The 25,417-nt window shown below is 42.9% G+C and overlaps 3 protein-coding genes across 3 annotated transcripts; all 3 read left to right on the top strand.

Moving 5' to 3' along the window:
* Positions 1-735: 735 nt before the first annotated feature.
* Positions 736-3,483, top strand: nek12 (NIMA-related kinase 12). The gene is made up of 2 exons (XM_080465997.1): positions 736-1,852; positions 2,029-3,483. Exons 1-2 carry the CDS (start codon positions 793-795, stop codon positions 2,259-2,261), a joined length of 1,293 nt encoding a protein of 430 aa, XP_080322123.1. The 5' UTR covers positions 736-792; the 3' UTR covers positions 2,262-3,483.
* Positions 3,484-9,467: 5,984 nt separating this feature from the next.
* On the top strand, positions 9,468-10,894 carry LOC308111367 (uncharacterized protein). The gene is made up of 4 exons (XM_080466232.1): positions 9,468-9,672; positions 9,838-9,882; positions 10,229-10,357; positions 10,479-10,894. Exons 1-4 carry the CDS (start codon positions 9,529-9,531, stop codon positions 10,566-10,568), a joined length of 408 nt encoding a protein of 135 aa, XP_080322358.1. The 5' UTR covers positions 9,468-9,528; the 3' UTR covers positions 10,569-10,894.
* Positions 10,895-14,302: 3,408 nt separating this feature from the next.
* On the top strand, positions 14,303-17,569 carry drd1a (dopamine receptor D1a). Its single transcript, XM_080465383.1, has 2 exons — positions 14,303-14,741; positions 15,059-17,569. Exon 2 carries the CDS (start codon positions 15,411-15,413, stop codon positions 16,527-16,529), a length of 1,119 nt encoding a protein of 372 aa, XP_080321509.1. The 5' UTR covers positions 14,303-14,741; positions 15,059-15,410; the 3' UTR covers positions 16,530-17,569.
* The last annotated feature ends 7,848 nt before the right edge of the window (positions 17,570-25,417 follow it).

Below are 25,417 nucleotides of genomic sequence, written 5' to 3'. Positions count from 1 at the left end.
CAGTGCACAAGTACAAATAATTATGCAGGATACTTTGAACAAATTCTAATAAAAATGCGAGTGCCTCCAAATGGTAGGATGCTTTACTATGGATGGATGGATGAACGGATAGCCTATTTGTAATACGTTACCTCCTCCTCGACCTATAACAACCTTGTTAACCTTTTTCACCAGACTATAATTTAGGTTTAGTTCACTGGTTTTATCTTACAGGAAAATAAAACTAAAACTTCACTGCACATGGAAGCATAATATGATTTAATTATTCTGGTGGACAGGGACATTGGACAGCAGATGACTTGACACTTCAAATTGTTAGATTAAAGTATTGGGTTTTTTTCTTGTTAATTTGGCTTCTTTTAAAATAATTTATAATTACATCATTGATGAACAAGTGTAACGGTCTCCCTGTTATAGTTCCATGTCTGAGCTGTTCTGTTTTTGTCTCGTTTTTGTCCAGTGATCGGTTGTGAATTCTTGTTGTCTTGTGTATAAACGACTATGTGCATTCTATGTGACACACTGAGCCGAGGTGAGGTTGCGGCTGATCGCACCCCTCTCAGCGGCGTATGCATGTGTGATTTGAATAAAAACACTCCTGCGCATTCCTGAGTGTCCTGATCCCTGTATGCGCACTGCCGGCGCAACAGTATTCAGTTTCAGTGCGTCAGGAGTAACCATGGCAACCGGAGTGAACGCAGTGTGCCGACATTGGTCTGGCTGAGCAGGGGGGGGGGGGGGGGCTTCTCCTCAACTCAGTATTGTGGTTTGCAGCCCGGCTGCAGACCAGAAATGGAGAAGTACGAGCGGGTTTTGTGTTTGGGCCGCGGAGGAGCCGCGGAAGTGTTCCTGATGAGACACACGAAGCGGAAACTCCTGTGCGCAGTGAAGAAGATCAAAGTGGAAAACGCGGGGTCGGTCAGAAGGACGCACGGGACGATCCTCCAGGAGGCAGAGATCATCCGCAGGCTACAGCACCCGCACGTTGTCAAATGCAGCGACGCCTTCGTCAACGAGGGATTCGTGTACATAGTGATGGACTACTGTGACGGAGGGACACTGGATGACAAAGTCAAAGAGAGGAAACCAAGGCAGTTTTTCGCCGAGGACACTGTGACGAGGTGGTTCGTGCAGGTCACCGTGGCCGTGGATTATATCCACAGAGCTAAAATACTCCACAGAGACATTAAAACCTCAAATGTTCTGCTGACAAAGCAAGGCGTGGTGAAGCTAGGGGACTTTGGCATCTCCAAAGTAATGACTAACACTGCTGATATGGCGTCCACATGTGTTGGGACACCCAGTTACCTCAGTCCCGAGCTGTGCCAGGATGTCCCATACAGCTGTAAGTCTGACATCTGGGCCCTGGGCTGTCTCCTCTATGAGGTCTGCAGCCTCAGGCCTCCATTTGCAGCCTCAAACCTTCTGAGTTTGTTCTTTAAGATCACCAAAGGAGAGTTCGAGCCTGTGGCGGACATTTACTCAGCGGACGTGTCCTCGCTGATCCACAGGATGCTCAGCCTCCATCCAGAAAAGAGACCAAGCGCCTCCTGTTTACTCAGCTCGTCCTGTCTACAAGACCATCTCCAGGGCATCCTGAAAGAAATCGATTCGAGTCCTGTGACCGATTCTGACAAAGAAGAAAACAACACAGACATCGATAAAACCCTGGTGCCAGATGTTGACTGTCAGCTGGAGGCTCCAACCAGCAGCACCGAGTCTGAGGCCGCTGTAAACACTGAAGAACTGAGCCACTGGCACTACCCTGAGGACTTTGACGACGATGGAAGGTCGTCTCCTCACAGTGAACCCTCAGGGTCATCAACCAGGAGCACCTCTGCTGAGTCTTTAGGTAACGGAGAGGTCGAAATGCAGATAGTGAGACCAGTGATCACTCTGAAGAGCTGGAAGCTTTATGAACGATTGATTAGGGTTGCAGGGAAAACAGTTCTTTGTTTGCTGTTCTTTTCTTGGGATGACAACATGTGATTCTGGTTTCATCAAGTTGTTGCTTGTTTCCTGTTGCAGTATTTCCAGACGCTGCCAACATTTCAGAGCAGGTGGAGTATCCCGATGATTTTGAGGAAGATGAGAAAACAGAGGATGCTGAAGAAGAGGCAGAGCCGGTCCTCGCTGCTGCTCCTCCTCCTCCTCCTCCTCCTCCTCCTCCGCCACACGATGACGCTCTGGTGGAGGAGTTTCTCCTCCGTGATGCTGGAGGATTGACCGTCACACTGAAAGCGTTGAAGGAAAAGGGCTAAAAGCATTTGCAGTGGACCTCGGTGCCAAACAAAGGAACCTGTTGAGGGTGAAATGATTTAGTTGTTTTTTTTCCTAAACCGCTTCATTTGTGAAGTGAGAGACTGAATGATTCTCAGAGAGACTAAAGAGGATTAACAGTCCTGTTCAGGCACATTTATGTGATTCTTCAATGCAATCAATGTTGTTCATGACGAGTGCAGAACAATGAGGTCCGAGATCTATGCAGCACAAAGCACTATTTCTTATTTCTTTACAAAAATAATTCAATTTAAATGAATGATACACACTTTAATATACCTTATTTTCCAGGGGCCTGCGTTATTTATAGTTCAGAAATAGCATTCTTGCACCTTAACCTTCAAAACAAAGGTGAAATAAATCAACATCACTATACACAGTATATATTTGCTTTTGGTTTATGTTGCATTTAGTCAACTGAAGCTCTGCACTTTGAAACTAATTCTAAGCTTGTTTTAACTCTGTTCTGATTTCCTTCTAAATATCAACCGTATTGGTAAATCCAGTCCAACCGATAATAAAAAAGTCTCCATGGAGGGATTTGTAGACGAGACATCAAAAGATGATATTTCTCTAAAACTGGACAATGGGCAGAGGAGTAGGTCTTCTTGAGGGGGCGAAAACTTTGATGGCTTTTTTCAAAAAAAATATTTTTTACAGCTGTTCCACAGGTTTTAGCGCAGTGATGCCAGCAAATGACCAAGCAGTCAAACAGTACTCTGTGTCAGAGTATTGTCATACAATGAAGATAAGATTTAGCAGCAGCGGTGGAGATAAAACGCCTGATTTGTTTAAAATTTTGGAAGCTGAATTTTATAGTGTTGACAACCATTTTTATACGTTTCTTGAAGAAAAGGTTTGAGTCCAGAACGACTCCAAGGTACTGAGAGACCAGCTCAAATACCTCTCCATCTACAGAGACTGAAAGGTTGTTCTGCTGTTCTGGTATGTTGGTGAATGTCATGCACATTGTTTTTGTTGTATTGAGAACTCAACGGTTTTACTTCTTCGAGCCAGAGCTGAACCTTTGTTAAGGCATTGGTAAGCTTGTAAAATGAGTAAAAAAAGACTGTGTCATCCCGCATACATTTAAGCATTAAGGTCTGCTCCTATACATCTGAGAGGTATATTTATGTATAGTGAAAATAATAAAGGCCCAAGGACTGAGCCGTGCGGGACACCTTTCCTCGCTCTCCCTCTTTTACACATCAGACCTGACACTTGTCTATGTTGAAAACCAGCAAGTTTTATCTCTGCAGGTGACGAAGCTCTGGATATCATTTATCTTAACCTCCTGGGGCTACCGTTTTGTGATGACGTCGCATTATTTTCTAGACCAAAGTGTCTTGAGAAAAGAACTTTTTCCGTCTCTGTGTTTCGTCCACCCAGATCCATTCGTTCGCCCCCCGCGTTGGGCCAGTTTGGACTTTGTAGCCGGCGGCAGGGACGGGCCTTTATCCTCAACATGTTCACATTCTCAACACTGACAGCAACAAGCGAAGCTCTGAAGGTGGCAAGTTCAGGGCGAACTGTCGTCTCAGCGGAAACGCAAGATTCACAGTTTATCGGCACACGATCTCTGATGAGCTGACCAACGTTATTCCTGCTTCTCGTCAGCATTTCTCAAGTTCACCCACATTACATTTTCTAGAACGACATCGAACACGCACACGTGCACGTGCCCCGCGCGCGCACACACACACACACACGTTGATGAACATTTCTATTTCCATGAGTCAGCGTGTGTGGAGGTTATGATGTGTGGAGGTTATGATGTCGAGACGGTGGAGATTTCCCCCTGCAGATCTCCACCACGCACAGGTGACAAGTTCTTGACCCGTGAATAGCTCTTGATGGGGATGTTACTGGTGAGTAAGTAACCAAAAATTAAACCGTGTTCAAATCGAACAAGCCTCGGGGGCATGACCCCGGCGTCACGTTGAAGGAAAGTGCAACTTTGTCTGTAATGCACATTTCATAAACGAAGCATTCTAATGTGCTCGGCATCAATTATTTCAATATATCAAGGCATATATGACATAAAATGGAAGGAACAGACAAAAACTAGACATTTAATACGCAAAGAAATGGAAAACATTTTAAAATAAATGGCATAGTCTTCATTAAAGATTAGAGTTTAGGCACTATACAGCAATCAAAGTGCATAATAAGTCATTATTTAACAGGCTCTTATTTCTCTTCTGCCCATCGTGGTCATGTTAAACTGAACTCCTCAGCTCCACTTTCACGTCATCGCCTGAAAATAAAAGTTTCATTGGCTACAGATATTTTGAAAAAGTTTTTTAAAAAAAAATTTGCGTTGGATCAGGCCCAAAGAGACTCAAAAACAAATTATACGAAAATACAAAGACAGGAAGTGACATGCAATTTGTGGTGCCAGGCACAAATCACGAAACGGTGCAGAATGAGACGCAATGAAACACACAAGTTAACTAAAGGTAGTCTGTGCTGCATGGAGAAAGCTGGAGGGATTGCCACAGCCTTGGTGCCCGAGACCTTCGATCCCTCTGAGCTTTGAATTAAATGTGCTGGACTAGCAGCAACTGCTGACCCGCAGTCTTAACCGAGCTGAACCGTGCGGACCCTGAACCTTAAAGCTGTAATTCTAACCTCTTCTCGCGACCACTAATGAAGAGCTGTCAAGATGTTCTCTAACCAACCTAAACCAAAGAGCACACGCACGGGTTGTGGAACTTGAACGTTGATGTCAGTTTTCCTCTGTGCAGACAGAATTCCCCTTCCATTGAAAAGAAGAGAGCAGATGTTCCCCGCAGTTTTTCCTCACAGTAACACCTTCACACTCATTTGATTCCTCGTCCACTGATCGTGTGAAGACAAAGGCCTGCCACCGGCTTCCGTGATGACATCTGCGAGGCAACGCGTTCACACGCTGCAGCGCAATATGAGTCACAGCTTCGCCAAAATGAGATAATCTGTAGAAAAATTACAGTTAACAGAAATGCGTTTGGGAGATTGTGTGTGTGTGGGTGAGTGTGTGTGGGTGAGTGTGGGTGTGTGTTTTAATAAGCAACAAAAAGCAACAAAAGCGGGTATTTTAAGAAAAACGTCGATTTGATTTTGATTCTGTCGCCCGGACAGAGAAACTGAATGAGAGTGAAACGAAACTCATCCTGTTAGTTTGAAGCACTTGTCATTAAATGAGTGTTGAATCTAATGAAGCAGACCTTCCTGCACTCATTTATTTGATCAAACTTGCTTTAACAGAGTAAGTAAGTGAGTAATAATTCGCCATAATAGAATAATATTTTCGTGAAAGTATTTTCTCAACTTTGGCCAAGTTTTCAGAGGATTTATATATTAGTACTGGGCTTTGAGCGACATTGTAATCGCCGATAAATTGTTTAAGTCAGCTGATCTAAGCTGTGTTGACATATTAAATGAACCTTTTTAAAGAAATATCCACCAACACACAGTTTTTGCAATCTTTTGCAACTATAAAAACAGGAGCTCCTGAAATAGCCATTTATATTTGGCTTTACTGTAAGAAATGTTTGGAAATTCAAAACATTTAAAGATGTCTTATTAACAATAATAAAAAAAAAAAAATAGCACAGTCATAGAAGTGCTGGATCATGGAGACGCTCCCACTCGCAGCCACAGAACATACAACCATTGATATTAGTTTCATGCAGACTATATTTGTCAAAAACAAAGAATTGTGATGATATAGAGTGAAACTCAACACAAAACTAAATCTGTCTTTCCACATCCTGACTCATTTCATGATTTGTTAGTTCTTTAAAGTAATATTGTGTTGACGGATGGACTCAAACACAGATTCACAGAGTTTCAGAAAAAGAAAAAACTGTTTATTGTAGGGGTAATTGTCCAAATAACCAAACATGGGCAGCTGCAGACAGAGACCTGACAACCACATGCTTGCATCAGCTGGAAGGAATACAGGTTATTCCGTCCCTCCAAGGACGTAATAAAATCATAGGTGTATATTTGTTTGTCTGTTAACAAGATTACGTCAAAACTACTGCGCAGATTGTGTCGAAATGTTCACCGCAGATAGACACTATGGAGGTGATCCGGACACTTTTTTTTCTTTCTTCGTCCAGGTCAACCTTTGTGGGACGTCAGAAGTCTCTGATTGCTCCTGTTGCAGTTGTATTTAGTCCTTTAGCCTAGTTCTTACCTGTATTGCAACAAAACACCATTTCAGTGTCATCAGAGCCGTGTAGATATCATGGATTGTGAAACTACCAAACACACTGGGTTAATTAGGAAGAGAGGAAAAGCACAACAAGAAGCAGCCGGTGTGCCAATCCTGGGTTTTTTTTTTCTTTCCAAATAAAGTGTAACTGAGCTGAAAGTACCAAAGTCTATTTTCAGAAATAATGTCACACTGTAGAGACACTTTAATAACACTACACACACAGTTACCCTGTAAACATAATAGAACTCTGTGAGACATGGCAAGTTTTCACCATTTAAGAAGGCCAACATACGAGTGTGATAGTACTAACTGAAAAGTACAGCTGAGCCGAGAGCAGCAACATTTGCATTTCAATGGAGTTACGTTTCTAACGCAGTCAAAAGGAGCTGAAACACACAGCGATGTGCGTCTGAGCTCCTGAACTCACCATCAGAAGGAAAAAAAAAAGACTCTTTTGAAAACTTACCTGATGTATTTACCCACTGTCATATGAAGAGATTTTGATTTTGAGGCTCGTTTTTTAGCGATTTAGCCTCACAGTGAGAATATCCCCAGTTTGATTCTGGGCTTTGGAGCCTTTCTCCATTTCCATACTCTCAAAGCGCATGTGTGAATCCCACAGTTCGAAAATATGTTTTTTCTGGTGAACAGGTCACTTTATGTCGTTACTGGATTGCCTCTAAGAGTGAACGTGAGTGTGTGACAGTCTGTGTTCGCCCGTGATAGACTGGTGACCCTTTCCGGGGTCCATTATGTGAACTCCAGTATGAAAAACAATCAAACCAGACTGACTTGGTCAAAAACCAGGGAATATATATACAGTTTACTTGATTCTAATCTCTGCTTGAGATTCTACAAACCCAACAAACAGTATGGACAAAGCAAGGTGGGGAGTTCAATCCACACAGAATAGGGATTAGAAGACGACCACCTCCACCAATAATCCAGAAAGGATTTGTCATTTTGTCGTATGACAAAATTAAAGAGCATCCTTGAAGCTCCTGGAGGTCTGCGAATACCTCTATGTATGTGTGAGTGTGTGTGTGTGTGTGTGTGTGTGTGTGTGTGTGTGTGTGTGTGTGTGTGTGTGTGTGTGTGTGTGTGTGTGTGTGTGTGTGTGTGTGTGTGTGTGTGTGTGTGTGTGTGTGTGTGTGTGTGTGTGTGTGTCTTTCCAGGATATTGCATCATCACAACTTACTGAACAAGCAAGTGAGCTCAGTTGGCCAATTTTCAGCCCCTATTTTTAGAATAAATGTTCGCCCACGGGTTAAATGTGGCCAACCAGCATTTAACATATTGGGGAGTTTCCCTCAATACTGAGCCACTTTGACCACGCTGTGATGTAATGGGAGACCAAACCCATCCGGTGTTTGCTGACATGGTATTACAATACACTGAGTTTATGTGTGTGTCCTCCAAAAGTCATCAGTGATTTAAAATTTTTTTTTTTTTTAACGTATGCTTCTAAAAAGCCTGTCAGATCTAACCTTAGTAATATGCTGACCACTGGAGAAACAAAATGCAAACAAATGCACCCGGACGGAGCCCCAGTCCATTACAGGGCAAGCACAAGACAGACAAGCGTGTTATTTTTAATATTGTTGGACAGTAGATTTTTATATCTTCAGTAGTGCCTGGAAAGGTGCACACACCTGGCAGAACATGTGAACTCGACACGGAGAAGCATCCAAGCTAATGGAAATGCAAAACATTCCAAAAGAAAAGAAATGTTTTTACTTAAAGTTATACTATGAGTGGGCGTGAGAATAACTAAAGAAACAAGTGATGGCATCAGGTTCAAGGTGGCCGAGGACCTAATCGTTGAGCCTTCAACTTTAGAGAGAATTGCCTTCAGTGGAAAAACCTTATTTTTAAATGATGCACCTTATGCACATTATGCATGAACTAAAGCTTCCCCCTAGAGTTTCCTCCTCGCGCACAACCATCTTAGTTTCTGTTAATGAATAGCAAATTACCATGGCCATTCTTGGCATGACGTGCACGGGAAACTAAAACAGAAACTATGACATCACCAAAACTTTACTCTTCCGAAAATAGCTCAGATTAGAAATATCCTGTGTGACACACTAATAAAGCAGGAGGGTTACTTTTCAAGAAAGTACTTCCCTTTACTCACAACATACCATATCAGCTTCCACTTGTGAACGATGTGTAACTATTCTTCGAAGATGTTTGGGCTTTTGGGCCATTATGTCCATTCAGTTTATAAATGAGCTTCTGCGCTAACACAATATGTGCTACACAATTTAGATTCACATAATTGCAAAATGAGTGACGAAATGTGGAATCCAGCGGTCAATGAGAGCAAATGTGTTATTCCTTATGGTGATGTCAGCAGAGAAATAACCTGACCACAATTTCTCCTTTGCAAAAAAAAACAAACAAACAAAAAAAACAAACAAAAAACCAGACAACAGGAATTTGAACTAATCGACCTTTGCAGAAATCATGTAAAACGAAGAAGAAAAAAAAGCAGATAACAGGTTTCACAGAACCTCCACGCTGAAACTATCACTTCAGGACCACGTGCAACAGAGAGTGACGGTACTGAGCACAATTAGACACATTCAGAGGACCCCCCCCCCCCTTCTATTTGCTTACACTTTAAAACAATGAACTGTTAGACTGACACCAGAAACGTAGCCATTATGTGTCAGACGTTCAAGGTGTGAGGTGTAAATGCAGCCTTATCATCTCATCGATGCATTTCACCGAATGCTGTGAATCAAGATTATTCACCTCCATTACAGCACTGGAGATGAAATCAAAGATAAACACTTGGAGGAGGCGTTTGGTGCATTTGTAGGCCCCCCCCCCGTATGCAAAGTTCAAATAAGTAATGTTATCATTACACGATGGCCCAAAAAAAGGTGACAATTGCATTTCTATGACGTAACCGCACAACTTCCTTTTCATGGCTAACTTCAGAGTATAAAAAGACAGAGCAGACACTGATGGCATCAGAGCTCACTCTTAAGACAACAAAAAGCAGCTGCTGAGAAAGAGAAAGAGGACGCTGCGGAATGATGAAGAAGTGCGTGTTTGCTCTTGTCCTGTTACATCTCTGCCACAGTGCCACCCTGGACTCCAGCTTGAACAGTGAGACGATCAAAAATCTGGGAGAGCTCATCCGCTTCTACAAGGTCAACAAAGTCCACTTCACGTCTGTGAGTATGGTGGCTTTGAATGATCGCACTTTGCTCTGCGCAGACACTTGCAGCCACGTGTTTGGACCTTCTCTCAAACACAAGTCAACGCCGTTCCACACTGAGGATTATCCTGTAGATTGTCACTGATATCGATTTCTTTCTTTCTTTCTTTCTCCCTCTAAGCCTGAAAATGTGACCGCCCCAGGAAGGCACATGTACAAGAATCCTGTAAGTATTACACCTTTTCACATTCCTGGCAAAGGATGAGCATCTCTCATCATCGTGAGGGGCACAGAAATGTCATCCTCATTTGTTTGAGCGCTTTTATCACAAAGATTCATTAGGATTAAGGCTTGGAATTTAATGGGGGGAAAAAGCAGACTTTATGTATTTGCATTATGTTTATTTGTCATTATGAATGTCACCTTTGTGGTTCAAATACTGTCTAAAGGACCCTCCTCCTCCCATCACCTGCGAAACCATTGATTTAATAGTAGTTGTAGTAATTCATGATGAAGTGTGTAACTCACCCTCACACAATAGCTGACTGGATCCTGTCTTTTATCCGCCGCAGCGCTCCTGCGTTGGTGTGTTCAGGGTGGAGATGAGGCATCTGCTGGACTCTGTGACTGTGTGCAAAGACGTGGAGAACACTGTCAAAAAACTCCGGGGGAACCTGAAGGCTCTCGGACACCACGCCGGGGTGAGTCGACGTGAATCAACTTGTGCCAAATGTATCAGACAAACAGCACGAGAGGCCTCCTTCCTCCAGGACGGCTGGATCGGCCACACACATTCTCACACACTCAATGTTTCTCTTCCAGAGTGACACCAACTGCACGATGGAACCCCAAGACCACAAAACAGCGTTTCTGCAGTACAGAAAATTCCTCCAGAAACTAAACAGCAGATGATGAAGAGGAAAGCCAGTCTGCTTTCTTCTTCAGCCCTCACTGAAGAACTGATGAGCAGTAATGTCGAGGCAAAGTTTTTTACCAAAGATGGAATGAATATGCATTTTTGTGCAGACCCAGGTCAGAATGTATTTATTTGAATTATTTATTTCTATTTATGTATTTTATTTATTTTTCTTACTGAAACCATGTTAATGTATACGTCCATATTATTGGTGGCTTTTTTTTTTTGTCCCAATGAATGACACATAACATTCACAATGTGAAAAAAATATATAGGATTTGTATGTACTTTGCTGCTCTCCTCAAATAAATTGACGACTTTCATTATTTGATTTCTCTGATTACTTTGGGGGACTTTTAAAAAAAGAAAGAATTTATGTGAATATCCAGCCCACAGGTTGACTCCAAAATGTGCAACAGAAACAATTAAAAAATATTCACTTTTGTTCTAGTTGCGCTAAGAATGTGAATATTCTCAGAACTTTCGTACTTAATGCATTTAAAAAAAATATATATATATGTCAATCAACCTAAAACCTATTTGAAAAAATGAAACTTCTCTGCATGTTGTCACAAACGCATTCCCATTGTTTTAGTGTTTTGCCTGTTTGTGACAAGCTCCCTAATTGAAGTCAAGGCTCAGAGGAGTTTCCACGTTCTCCCTATGCAGGTTTCCTTGGTCTTTTATGTGCACCCTAGTTTCCTCTTAGTCAAAAAATATGCTTTTGAATTTAACTGGCAACTCCAGGTTGCTTGAAGATGTGAAGGTATGACCAACAAAGTGTAATATTGACAGAAAGATGCAGATTTTAAGAATAGTAGTTACATTAATTGAGAAAATGCAGATATGGTCTTCTTTGCTATTTATTTAGTTTTTTTTTTTTTTTTTTTCTGCATTTTTTTCTGCATTCTTTTAATATAATAACTTGGCTGGACTGGAGCCTCTGCTGGGCTTGTTTTGGCCTGTGGTCACACCTCATGCCACCTGTATTATGTGGAATGTTGCAGGTTAAAGCTTGACTAGCCAAAGACTTGATGCCAATTTTAAATAACATAAGGTTTTGACTTTGTACTCCCAAAAACCCATGAATCATATTTAACAGCGCAATAGTGCCGAAGCAGTACAGAGATCTGAGCACCGTTTTGTGTTCAGTGTTGTTCATTAACACCAATTCTAGAAGAACAACCGCCGGAAGAGACTCTGAATCTTGTTCGTCTGATTGCAACCGACAAAGTTTCGTTGTTTTATGGCAATGACAATAAGGTGTTCTGATTTCTGAACCAAAGTGTAACACAAATGGCTCTACAGGAAGAAACACAAATGCACGTACGCACTACAGTGTCTATTTTTATTTTTTGTTAACCATTATCTACTAGCAATCGAGTAGTGACAGTTGACATGTTTGCATTCCAGTGCACAAGGCACACAAATAGACCTCCATGGATTCTAAACATGCACAAGCCAACTGGGGTTGGTGGTTCTTCAAACAGCCTGTTTCTCTGCCTGCAGCCGTCTTAGTCATTGCATTTGTGCATTTTGCATGCATCTCGGTACCTGTCAAACCACATCAGACCGAGCACAATCAGGAGATCTGCCGCAGATTTTAACTGCCACGCCGGAGTTCTGATCAGAGACAGTGAAAAGGAAAACTGCTGATTTATTTTGTTTTCTTTATCTGCTCGCGCATCTTTTCAGGAACAGCGCAGGTGTCTGAGGCACAAATTGCACATGACTTGTTGCCAGAAAGTACAATTCGAAGATTTCGACAATTGTCATTCGTGAGAAAACCTGACAACAGTGCGAAAGGGAAGAGTGGCATGCAACATTAAAGTCGTATGAGTCAGGAGAGCAGCAGCTGCCCCTTTGAAAGACACAGAACCTGCAGCAGCAGTGGAGGCAGGTGGAAATTTCGGCCGATGGTGCTTCTCGCCTCATCTGACTATCATCTGACCTTTCAACTCTTACAACCCTGAGCGGTTTGTTGTTTCTTTCACGTCCTGGCGGAGAGGCGGCACTCACAGTTGAGTCTGAGTCACAGAAAGAAAAATAGAAAAATCATTAGTAACCGAAGGGATGAGCTTATTGTCGCCTACAGGAAATGATTAAAGAGTGAAGAACATATGGATTGACAGCTACAACACGCATCACTGTGAGACAGGGAGAAAAGGACACACATTTGTAGGACTTGGTGCCAATTTTAAACTGAGGGAATGTGATGAACAGAGAGTAACTAAAGCGCCAAAGAAATACAAATAAACACTGCAAATTGTAAGGAAAGCAGCGGGTGGTAAATTGAGCTCACAATGTGTCTGGACCTTAAATCTCGTTTTGTTCTGAACGAACAATGATGTGCTTGTCAGCACTCACACAAAGACTACCTCTGGTTCAATTCCAGGCCTGGGAGCCTTTCTGTAAACTCAATACACATATCAGTTCTAACAAGCCTGTTTATTAAGATTAAAGAAACACAATCAGTGCTCGAGATTCGTCTTTTTCTTCTTGGTATGTCTTTTGTTTGGGGTAATATAACAGTTTTTATTCTCGTCTCATCGCCACTGTCCCTGGTTCAATTTTAACCATGTGGGGATGCTCTATTGCCATTGTCACTGTGGTTGCATACATTCTCTATGGGTTTCTCCATACATCAGATGAATCAGTGTCTTGTGAATGTGAATGTGTGTGATCGTCTGAGTGTGTATGAGCCTTGTTCTGGACTGGTAACCTGTCCAGTGTGCAGCTTGCCTCTCAGTGTGTGGTGAACTGGGATTCACTTCAGCGGCCTTCAGCTACAGGTTAGACCAGGCGGTAGCGATGTAGGATGATTTGTAAGAAACATGCATTTGTGGGATGAGCAGCAGAGCTGAGTTGATGGGCGCACTCATGGAAAATGCTGCTTTTTGATTGGAGCAGCCAAGTGTGTAGTTTTAAATTTATGGATTTTCATCACAGGATTGATTGATTGCTTGCTTGCTTGATTGATTGATTGATTGATTGATTGATTGATTGATTGATTGATTGATTGATTGATTGATTGATTGATTGATTGATTGATTGATTGATTGATTGATTGATTGATTGATTGATTGATTGATTGATTGATTGATTGATTGATTGATTGATTGTGATAAATGTGAGAGAATATGATAATCTTATGTTATGGCTGCCGAACCATTTTTTAAACATGAGTTGTTTGGGAAAGAGAGAAAAAAAATAGTAGAAGCTGTTTCTTTTCTCCCTGTCACAAACACTAACATCGCTGTGAGGTGACAGCTGGCATGTCACGATTGTTCTTGCATCCCATGATGCATGAGGGCTGCATGAGAGATACCAGCTTGGGCAGAGAAAACAACAACAAGAGGGGGACCAAGTCTGACTGCACGGATTTGTCAAAGCAGTCTTTCAGTGGAGATAATAATAGTGATGGCCGCGGGTGGCATGAGTAAGTAAAAACAAGTTTCGGTTCTTTTTTTTCTCCCTTTTTTTTTTCGTGCACGAACCTGTCTTTCAAATTAAAGTGTCAGTCCCATTCATGTGAGCGCCTCCTACACAGATGCAGTTATTCCCTTTTCCCACTGGGTGGCCTCAGCGGCCCACTGCACATCAGTGTTTGATTTTATAACATGCAACTTTATTTCATCAAAACTACATCAATAACCAGTTAAATTAAGGCGGAGTGAAGTTTAACCGATAACAAGATGCCGTATTTGACTTTCGCTCAAAGGACTGTCGTGCGTAAAAGGAGCGCTCCTGCAGGCGTGAATCTCCTGGCTCAGTCAGTACAGTAAGGCGCTCGGTCGCCAAAGGGTTCACAGTCACAAGCATTCATTCCCCGTTCCTCTCTCTTGAATGGGACAGCGTCACAGCGCCGCTGTGGAGCTGCTGGTCTTTGGGGGTCTTGGCCGCAGACGCGCGCTGTGGCTGCAGGAGGACGCAGCGGCGAGAGTGCGGGTGGCTCTGGAGTGTCACCTGAACCTTGTGGAGACTTAATATTCATTCAGAGCATTGTGGTGTGCACGAAGGACATAGCAGGACCGTCTTTTGTGTTGTGCTCTTTGGATGGACTGCAGACCGGATGTCCTTTTGGACAGACTTTACGCAGTGAAGTTCGCATGGAAGCGATGGCTGATTTTAAGCGTTGGATGAAGCTCCAGATGGCCGCATCTCTGTGGGTAAGAAGTGAAACCGATGAGAAAACGTGCAAATAGGGACACTGACTTCAGAGTACGTGCGTGCAAAATGTCACTCCTGATCAGAGCTGTGCAGGTCGAGAGTCACACATATTGATTGCAATCTCCACATTGAATTTGAGTCTTTGATCATTTTGAACTCACCATATTAGATCTAATTGGCTTAATTTATTTTAGTTTTTACATAAACAATACATTTACAGGAACGATTTATTTGAAACAATGTTGCATGTTTGTGAAGCTGAATGAAGCAATACACTATGCCCTGTGTTTTACTAATTCATCTGTGGAATCCACAGGGCTGCTGACGGGCTCAGTGAACAGACAGATGATTCCTGTAATGTCAGTGGTTTGGGGCACCCACAAGAGAATCCTCCATTACACTGAGGAATTAAGTTACCACTACCTCTTCATCTCAGCGGCTCAGATGATGTCAAATTCAATTTACAAAGCCTGTGGGCAGATGTCTGACCCACACCGCCTTCCCCTCAAAGATCTCATCTTTCCTCATCTATCAGACGATGCAACAATGGAGATTTTTCACAAGGGCAGAGACCGGGAGCGTCCTCTCTTCTAATCCGGCAGATAAAATGTAACACCACTCCTCTGCGTGACATAAATGCGTGCTCCACAACACACGCATGTCCAGGGATGGATCTCATGAACTTCACAACGGTCATCGACAGCGGGTTTCTGGATGATGCGTCGTCGAGTCGCGTCCTCACCGGCTGCTTCCTCGCCTTGCTCATCCTCACTACCTTGCTGGGGAACACACTAGTTTGTGCGGCTGTCACCAAGTTTCGACACCTGCGTTCTAAAGTCACAAACTTTTTTGTGATCTCGTTGGCTGTGTCTGACTTGTTGGTGGCCATACTGGTGATGCCCTGGAAGGCAGTGACAGAAATTGCGGGGTTTTGGCCGTTTGGCTCTTTCTGTGACACCTGGGTGGCTTTTGATATTATGTGCTCCACTGCATCCATTTTGAACCTTTGTGTGATAAGCCTAGACCGCTACTGGGCCATCTCTAGTCCATTTCGCTATGAGAGGAAAATGACACCCAGAGTGGCTTACGTGATGATCAGTGTGGCCTGGACGCTGTCTGTCCTTATTTCTTTCATCCCCGTGCAGCTCAACTGGCATAAGGCCCAAGCTAAACCTTACACCCCTCTCACTGGATCCTCTGCCTCTGTGGGATCAAATGTGACATCTCACCACAGCCCAGAGAACTGTGACTCCAGCCTGAATAGGACCTACGCCATTTCCACCTCTCTCATAAGCTTTTACATCCCTGTGGCCATCATGGTGGCGACTTACACTCAAATTTACCGCATCGCCCACAGACAAATCAGGAGGATTTCTGCCTTGGAGCGGGCGGCCGAAAGTGCCAAAAACAGACACGATAGCATGGGTGGAGGCTCGAGCATCGCTGAGTCTGAGAGTTCCTTCAAAATGACTTTCAAGCGCGAGACAAAGGTGCTGAAGACGCTATCGGTAATAATGGGGGTGTTTGTGTGCTGTTGGCTCCCATTTTTCATCCTCAACTGCATGGTGCCCTTCTGCGAGCAGTCAAGCGGTGGAGAAGCGTTCCCCTGCATCAGCCCCACCACATTTGACGTGTTTGTGTGGTTCGGCTGGGCTAATTCCTCCCTCAACCCCATCATCTATGCCTTCAATGCCGATTTCCGCAAGGCCTTCTCCATTCTGCTGGGCTGCCACAGACTGCATCCAGGAGGCCACAACATAGAGACGGCCAGTCTAAACAAGAAATGACTCACGATTCTCTCGTAACACTGACTCATCCCTTAATCCCAAGAGTCAAAGAGTTCCTGTTGCAGCGGGTTTCACCGACTTCGAATGAGGATGCTGCTCTCTGTGGTAACGCTTTGTATCGTCAAGAGGTGGAGTGAACCCCTCTCTGTACCTGTGCTTGCATTTGGTGGGATGCCTGCCTTTGTGCGGACGTTCACAGTCAGCTTCACTATATTTAAATGGGAAAAGCTCCCCTAAGAGTCGTGGGGATTTGGATTGAGATTAAGACTCTCTGTTGTTCTGCCAGGGATGTGGGATACTCAAGGGATAGATAATCCCACCCTAATGCCGTCACACACTGCTATCTTCAATACAATCAAACACACTCAGACACAAAAACAGTGTCAAAACATGCTCCTTCAAACAGTCGCACCCAGCATGCACACTACAACAAATTACGAGACCGCACACAGAAATACTGTTACTCATTCCATTAAAATTTCAGGCTCTGAAAGGACTCCTGCGGTTAAGTGTCAAACCAAATCATGCAGAATCTGCAGTGGGTACAGACAAAATACATTCACCACTGACTTAATATCACAGCAAGAGAGAAACCAGATTTGATTCAGGGCATACATGTTTAATAAAAATACTTGGGGGAAGGCGAGCTTTAGAAAAATGTGATCTGTGATGTTATGGAAATAGTAACACTGTGCCCACATGGAAAAGAACAAAGCTTAAAGTGTGTTGCTAAGTCGGGTGCAGAGTTGTAATCTATATGTCATCCAAATGTAAACTCATAACAACTTGAAACCAAATTTACTCACGAGACACCTCGAGAAATGCATCGTCTGTCCCATCAAAGTATTGTTTTGGTTGAGTGTGTGATGTTACTGTTTGTGTTCTGTATATTTCATACACAGCAGCTGATTACTCAGCTTACTTGAAAATGATAAATACCGCAAATAGAGGATTTGTTGGACTTGTGGTCAGAGCTCAAATGGAACTGTACCTCGTTCTGTTACATCTGAATTGATTTAAAGTAAATTGCTCAAAGTTTGTCTGGGGTCTTGTTCGTTCATGAGTTTGGCCTTTGCGTTCACAGTTTATGACATTACACAACACTATTGAATGAACAGGTAAATGATCAATAAAAATGCAACAACGGAGACTGAATTGAACAGACGGAAATGACATGTGTTTGACTATCTAATGATCCTTGATCGCATAAGAAGCTGTTTGACACGCCTCAGGCCAGTGAGGATGTCATTCAGAATTCAAAGTTGTGCTTGAGTACAATTGTCACATCAGCTTTTCTTTTAATTGTCTCTCTAAATTGAGATGTGTGAGTAGTGTGCATGTACACACTTTCATTTGACTCAGCATGAGTCTTTAACTTACTTCAGTTTGCTGGAAGTCGAATGTTATTTTGCAGACGTTATTTTGGTCAGTTTCAGTTCCATATTACGAGTAACTCTAGAGGAGAATAATCTCAAACCGCAATGCAGAACTGCTGTTCTCGACAGAAACAGGTTAATGAAGATGAGAAGAAGAAGAAGCATCAAAACAGGTGAGAAAACGTACTGGCGTGCAGACAATTCATTGAAAGGTAAGATGATGTTACGTATACTGGCTGGAAATAGATCTGCAGCTCTCTAACGGGGAGAGACAGCCACTCTACAGCTGTTTTCATGAACGACAGAAGCTCTGTGCAATGAAATAAAATGAAAGTTTGATGTCAGTTTCACCAGATTGGGTGTGGATCAAAATCCACCACCATTTTCTCGTTATTCATGTTCGGATCATGGAAGCTGCAGCTGACAAGGGCGGTCTGAATTTCACCAGTCTGTCACAAACAAGAAAACATGTAAACTCCATACAGAGTAGAAAATTACGTAAAATCAAAATCAGGTCTCTTGAGTTTCCAGGTGAGAGAGCAAAGCACAAACGCAAGTTGCACATGATCCTCCACAGCAGCTGAGATGCAGCATTTAGAATAATGTAATGGACTAAATGCCAATGAATCTTATACAATTAATCATACGTAAAGGAACCCTCGCTTCAGTAAATGTTATATTCGGAAATGTGTGACAACATAACGGTTTCCGCTCTGTGTTGGTATCTCACTGCATAGTTGATCAATAATCATGCCCACGTTCATCATGAAATCCTCTGTGTGGTGTGTATGTGTGACCGGTTATGCCACTTTGACCTCCACACATCAAACCTCCTGGAGCCAAAATTTCACACCAGAGTCCAAAGGGTGAAGCCTGATGTGGCCAGCTGTGCTTCACGGCCAAGATTTCACTGCAGTGTAACTGGTGTTTGTGTCAGTCTGCTGATGAATCGCCATCGTTTAGGAAAGTGAAACGCCCAATCTGCAGAACTGAAAAGCATGGACATTTTTTTTTTTTTAGAACTTATTCATCCCTTCTTTTTGGCTTTTTGTTTTCATTCATAATTTTCCGCTCTCCTAATCTTGAAGAAATACTTCACAGTTAAGCATGTGGCCCGCTTCTCCCTGTTTTATTCTGTTGGTGCAACAAGGAGAAAAATGTGATTATGAATTTTAGTATTTCGTGGTTCAGTAAATTTGAATATATTGAGGACACACCTTTCACGAGGCCCTCATCTATTCTGACGCTGGCATGGGGAGCGAGAGGGAAATCGGGGCAACTGGAGTGTGAAAGGAGAGCAGTGCAGCGACGAGGACATGTGATGGATTTTATAGTGTTAGACCAAGTTAAACACCACCATCCACAGCCTACAGCATCTTCCAAGATAAATCAAAGTCCAAGTTGATTTTGGCACTCAATGTGGGTTCATTAAAGGAATTACTATGTGTGTAGATGTGCCTGGTCTCCCACGGGCACAGCGATCTACATGTGATGGATTAAAACGTAAAATAGCTGCTTTGTCTTGTTAGATGAGTATTTTAAATTCCAAGAGAAAGCCATAAACAGCTCACATTACGCGGTCTCAAAAGACTGAACTTTTAATCAACTCAAGTTTATGCCTATTCGATGTATGAACACCATCAATTCCTCCGCTTTCTCTATTTTACTCTCCGACACGCACATAAAGAGTTGTCCTTTAAAGTCCACTTTCTCTGGGCACCGGACTGTCCTTGTCTTTATGAAAACCTCCTCAAGCGTGCCACAGGATGAGAACAGCAATTAATTTGACTGACATCATTCGGAGTGATGGCTGGGGTGGCGACAAGACAGTGTGTGTGTCCATGTGTGTGTCCATGTGTGGCTGAATATGTGTGTGTGCGTGTGCGTGTGCGCGTGTGCGTGCGCGCGCGTGTGTGTGTGTGTGTGTGCGTTTGAAGAGCAGCACGACTATCACCTGCTTCAAACTAGAGTCCTCACAATGTCAACCACTCTCATTCATTTACTTTGTTGTTGTTGTTGTTGTTGTTGGGTATTTTCCCCTCCCCCCTCAAGTTGGGCTTGCAAGATTCCCAAAGCGATACTGTCTTCTCAGAGTGGCATATCAGGAAAGGAATGTTGGATGTGGCAACTTCAGATGATGCTAATGACTGGCCCTGGGGAGATGATTTATTGAGACAGGCAGAGAGAAAGAGAGGGCCAAGAGAGACAGACAGAGTCTTATATAAGAATCAAGTGCTGGCATCTTATAAACAAAACAAAGACACAGGGTGATCCGCAAATATCCCTCAACAATCTCCCCTCCAGACAGCGTCACCGAAGTTTGACCGGTGTCCCAGCCATGCTGTTTGCTTATCGGCAGGCACACCTGGCCGAGTGAGGGTGGATTTGTAATGAAGATAATGATTTCACTGTCACCCTCTTCCTTCAGAGGAGATCTTGGGGAATTAAAACGCAATTAAACAGTTTGCACTAATCTGTATTACTCACCATTAAATATGTATTATTCACCACTGGCAGAGCTATCATAATTGCACTCGAGCCTAATGCATTTTTAATACCTCACGCGACACCGAGATAAGTGTAATTGAGAGCGAGCGTGTTGGCAAATCCAGACAAAATGAGTCCAGGGTCAGGATCAGAGCTGATAAAACTGATGTCCACGGTGGAAACCATAAACCGGCGAAACACAGAATACAGACAGCACACGTTCTCCCTTTTGAGGCTATCTTTGGAAACCAGTTAGTAAACAAAAAGACCACATGTGAGCACATATCAGATCTTAGCAACAGGCTTTTTCAAAAATAGACACACCAGCCTCAGCCAGAGATCACCCTGCAGATCTTCTGACCTTTCGTGTGCATCCTTTGCAACCAGCCCCTTCATTCCTCTTTGTCATTTTTCTCCTTGTCTCCATTCTTCTTTCTTATCACGCCCCCTCCTCTCTCCTCCTCCTCCTCCGCCCTAACCCTCACTCTGTTTACTGTTTGTGCTGCGGGCCGCTGGCAGTGCAGTGTTGCCATTCATCACTCCAACCAGCTCCAGTGGAGAGGACAGGCCTTCGACCCCACCACTGGGAAAGGGGCGAGGGGACAACGGGAAAAGGAAAAGGCTCTCTGATGGACGCAGAGAAAAATAACAAGAGCGTTAGAAGACTCCTTTGAGCATTATGCCGGGCATTTTCACCAGGTGATGCAAGTTTCACGCTCACCGTCCAAAGACATGGTTAATTGGGGATTTTAAAGTATCTGGAGGTGTGAGCATGGGTGTGTGTGTCTGCATTTGCTCTGTGATGGACTGGTGACCTATTCGCTGTTTACCTTTAGTGCAAATAGACAAATGGGATCGACTCCAGTGTTCCGGTGACATCCCCAGCCTGGCCTGAACTTCTTCCGCCTGGAAGCAGCAGGCTTTGCTGCTGTCTTAAAACAACTCAACCACATTCTGCTACCTCTTCATAACATTCTGTAAGCTTATATCTTTCTTTGATTTCTGATTTTGTTACCCTGTCTGTCTGGTTCTAAAGAGGATGCTATGTAATCACTTTCACACTATGTTTTCGTTCACTGAGAAGGTGTAAGAGATGGCGATGAGGTGAACTTTTGCCAAATTGGACCTGGATCAAATCCACCAGAGAGACGAAGACAGATTTGATGTATTGGCTGCCTAATTGTTCACATCACTTTCAACTCTGGCCCGTCACAAACTGTTGGTGAAACAGAGCAGAAAACATCACTGATGCATGTTAAATGACTAATAAGGCAAGACACCGAACACTGGTCAGATTATACAATGAATCTAGCGCTGTGTGCAAATGAGGGTGGCGAATGAAGAATGTTCTCAACAGGGTGGAAGTGGGGAGGGTGGGGGGCGAGGGGGGGGTTGCATCTCAGCTCTGCTCTGCAGCTTAGCTGGAGAGAGGTCCTGTCAGGCAGAGACAGCTCTAAGTGGAGAACATGCTAATAATGATGCCAAAATGAGCGTTGGTGCTGGTAGGGCGCCTCATGGGTGATATGTCATGATGCTAATGCTAATCAGCTAGCTTGTGTGTGTGTGTGTGTGTGTGTGTGTGTGTGTGTGTGTGTGTGTGTGTGTGTGTGTGTGTGTGTGTGCATGTGGGGGGGGGGGGGGGGGGGGGCGATGTGTCTTATCTCTTTAAGAGCACAACATAGGCTGCAAGAACTGACAGAGACGGAGCACCAGTGAGATTAGTGACAGCTACCCAGGAAAACTGCACGGGAGATAGTTGTGTCTTCCACATAGTCTTAAAATGGTAGCCCGAGTGTGTGAGGATACTCGGCGGGACCGTGACAGTGTTTTGTGAGACTGGTAGACCTCATAATTCTGTTTTGTACTTGCGGTTCGTCTCCTTTTTTTTTTTTTTTTTGAAAAGCTGCCTAGTCGTTTGCTATCATTGCATCTAAGTGACGCAGAAAGCATGTGACATGTGCTCCTTTGCCAAAGGCTGTCCGGAGTACACTACGCATCATTAGAGAGATGTCTCCCATAGTGGTGACGTACTTCTGCACTTGCACATAGTTTCATGTCTCAGTGGGACACCCACATGATGTGGTGATTCATGCAATTTCACAAAGAATTCTGGCCTCTTTCCCTGGAATAAAGTTACTGTAATCTTCCAGGGCCAGGTTACCTTGTCAGACTTTTTTAGTTTTTTTTTAACGCTGCTCTTAGTTCACTAAAAATATTAATATCAATGAACTTGGAGTTGTTGTTGTTTGGTTCTTTTTAATGAACATATCCCACACAGATTTTTATATTTGACGAACAAGAGTTTTCTATAAACCAAATCAATCAATGGAAAATGTAATAACAACAATAATCTATTGTTCTTCTCCAGTAAAGCGCATTCAGTGTCTGATGACTCATTCCACTTGTGGGTGTTTTCCAACTCTCCATCCACTGGAAATGCATATGCAGCTTAGCTTCTCCTCAGCACCAACAGCAGCAGCGCTTCAGATAACCTCAACTCATAAAGATGTGTAATGTAATGGATTTGTGGGTGATGATTCTGACTTTTCCAAAAGGTGTGAGAGTGTGTAACTCTCAGCAATGGACTGGTGACATATCCAGCATATACATAGTCATCACCCTTTGGCTGCTGGGATTGGTGTTTTAGCCCCTTTGTGACCCTAAATGAGCAAAAACATGAGAGGAGGGAAAAAGGTCAATGTGCTAAAAATGTCCTCAATAGTTTTGTTACAGTCATTTTGGCAGTGATGAATCAACATCAACGGGGAAAAAAGTGAAGAACATTCTGGGTTCATTTCATTTTAAAAAGAAGAAGGGGGAGTTACCCGACCTCAAACAATGAGCTGAGACTCCCCCACAACAGGTGTCCTGCCAAGGTACTTATTCCTGAGTGCATCCCTGGCTGCCCTCTGTGGGACTGTCAGCGACGCATCCGAGGAAACACAAACACAAACAAACCAAAAGCTTTGTCACAGTTGCTGTGAACAGCAAAATCTGGTTATTTAATGCCTACATGTTGTCGCACATGAAAAAAAATAAATCCTTTTTTTTAAAGAATACACTTGTGTTGTCTATGAAAACATGCAAAAACAGTTTAAAAAAGCAACCTTCCATTCATCCATCTTCGATACCGGCTTCTATATAAGTCAGAGTCGCACGGGCTGATATTAGAACGGCTGTTACATCCTTAGACATGGTTATGCGAAATTTAGAGACTTCAGTTCACTTAATACACAAGTATTTCTGCTTTAGAGAAAACTGGAGTACCAGAGAAAACACTTTGTGCATGGGGAGCTTGCAAAGTCCACACAGAAAGTCCAGAGTGCTAAATACAACAGTTGACATCTTCAAAGAACAAAAAGGAAATAAACAAGAGTAACAATAATAATAATTTAAACAACTGTTAGTACCATATCAATATAATCTGGGACTTTTCTTATATTCTTGAGGTAATCTTGACGAGGAGAACATGCAAACTTGGCACAGAAACCTCAACTCAAACTGGGGGTATTCTTGCTGTGTTTTCAGCATGTCGACCACTTCCCCTCCATGCTGACACACACTATCCACTTAATATCCCAGTAAAAAGGGCAGGAATCTTGTTGGTTTAATTCCCAAAGTCCAGAATTTTAATATGTTAATCACTGACCTTTAAGTAAACTTGAACATGCCCAATGTTATTGTTTTAAAATTAGTTGCTTGGAAGCTAATTGAGGAGTTTATGGAATAATTTTCATGCCGTCTGTCTACACCTGCTGTTACACCATTCTGAAGCTATTTGCTTGTTTAAAAAGTAAAGCTCTGTCTCGTAACTGCGAACATAAAAAACAATGGTAAACCAATGACTAGATTGTGTCTAGCATTTATGTAAGAACATAAAGGTTAAAAGGGAAAAAAAAAAAAAAAAGAAGCTCCAAGCACAAGAACTGCACTCCTGGAAGAATAGGGAAAAAAAAAATGTCTGGCTTATTCTTTTTAGGTTCTGCTCTGTGCATCTGAAAAGGGGATTAACCAAGCGAAAGGACCGTGCAGAGGACCACTCTGCAACAGACGTCCCACTCGAGCAATGGCACAGTGACAAGCTGAACAAACATCCCAGATGGAAAGAGAGAGAGAGAGAGAAGAGAGAAAAGGAGAGGAGGAAGATAAGGCCAGCAGGATGGAAAGAAAGACCGCTGAGGAGTTCAAGAACAAGCTGGGAGCGGGGTCTACGATAAGAAAAACTGCTTTCAAGCAGTCGCTATCTCCTTCTAATTGTAGAATGACACAGGGGACTTTTCTTTCTTGGGTTCTTCTGTAATCTTTTGGGCGATTCGGACCATGAGTCCAATTCATAGGACTCATTTACATTAAGTATTCTGAGTTTGTGTTTCTGCAGGGTGAAACATGGATAAGTTTCCAGTCATCTTCATCGTGCAAGAAAAGTACAAGATGGACAAAACCTGGGCATTGAAGCCACGTGCATGTAGGGGGTGAAACAACCAATGATGTAATAATTTTGGCCTTTTTCATGCAATGAAGACCAAATAACTTGTCAATAGTGTTGTAAGGAAGATTGATCTATTATCATCATAACATTTTTGCTATGATGATAATGATGTAGTAAGTAAATAAATCCCTTCAGAATGTAATACCTGCAGCCAGAAATCCATTCATCTATCTTCTGTTGTCTGCTATCTTGTGTTTTGTTCAGTTTGTTTATGAGACAAAGGTAAAGTGGATGGGACAGTGGTCATCTTCATTCATTCAGGATACATACAAGTCATTGTCGTTCAATAAAATTGCCTTCATTCATTTATCAATGAAGGCAATTAATGGCCATTATTAAATAATTACTTTTCACGGGGCAGGTCAAGGTTCAATGAGAGTTTTGCTTTGCCTGGGCTTTTCCTTTGCCCATCGATGCTGTGTGGAAAGATGGGAAGAGTAGCATATCAAAACCACATAACTGATTTTCTACGAGATAGATATTCACACTGAGCAGAACTGAGTTGGTTTAGATGGTTTCAACCTCCACGGGTCTTT

This window comes from Lipophrys pholis (assembly GCF_963383615.2).
Source record: "Lipophrys pholis genome assembly, chromosome: 6".
NCBI lineage: Eukaryota > Metazoa > Chordata > Actinopteri > Blenniiformes > Blenniidae > Lipophrys > Lipophrys pholis.
This window is presented reverse-complemented; position numbering and strand designations above follow the sequence as displayed.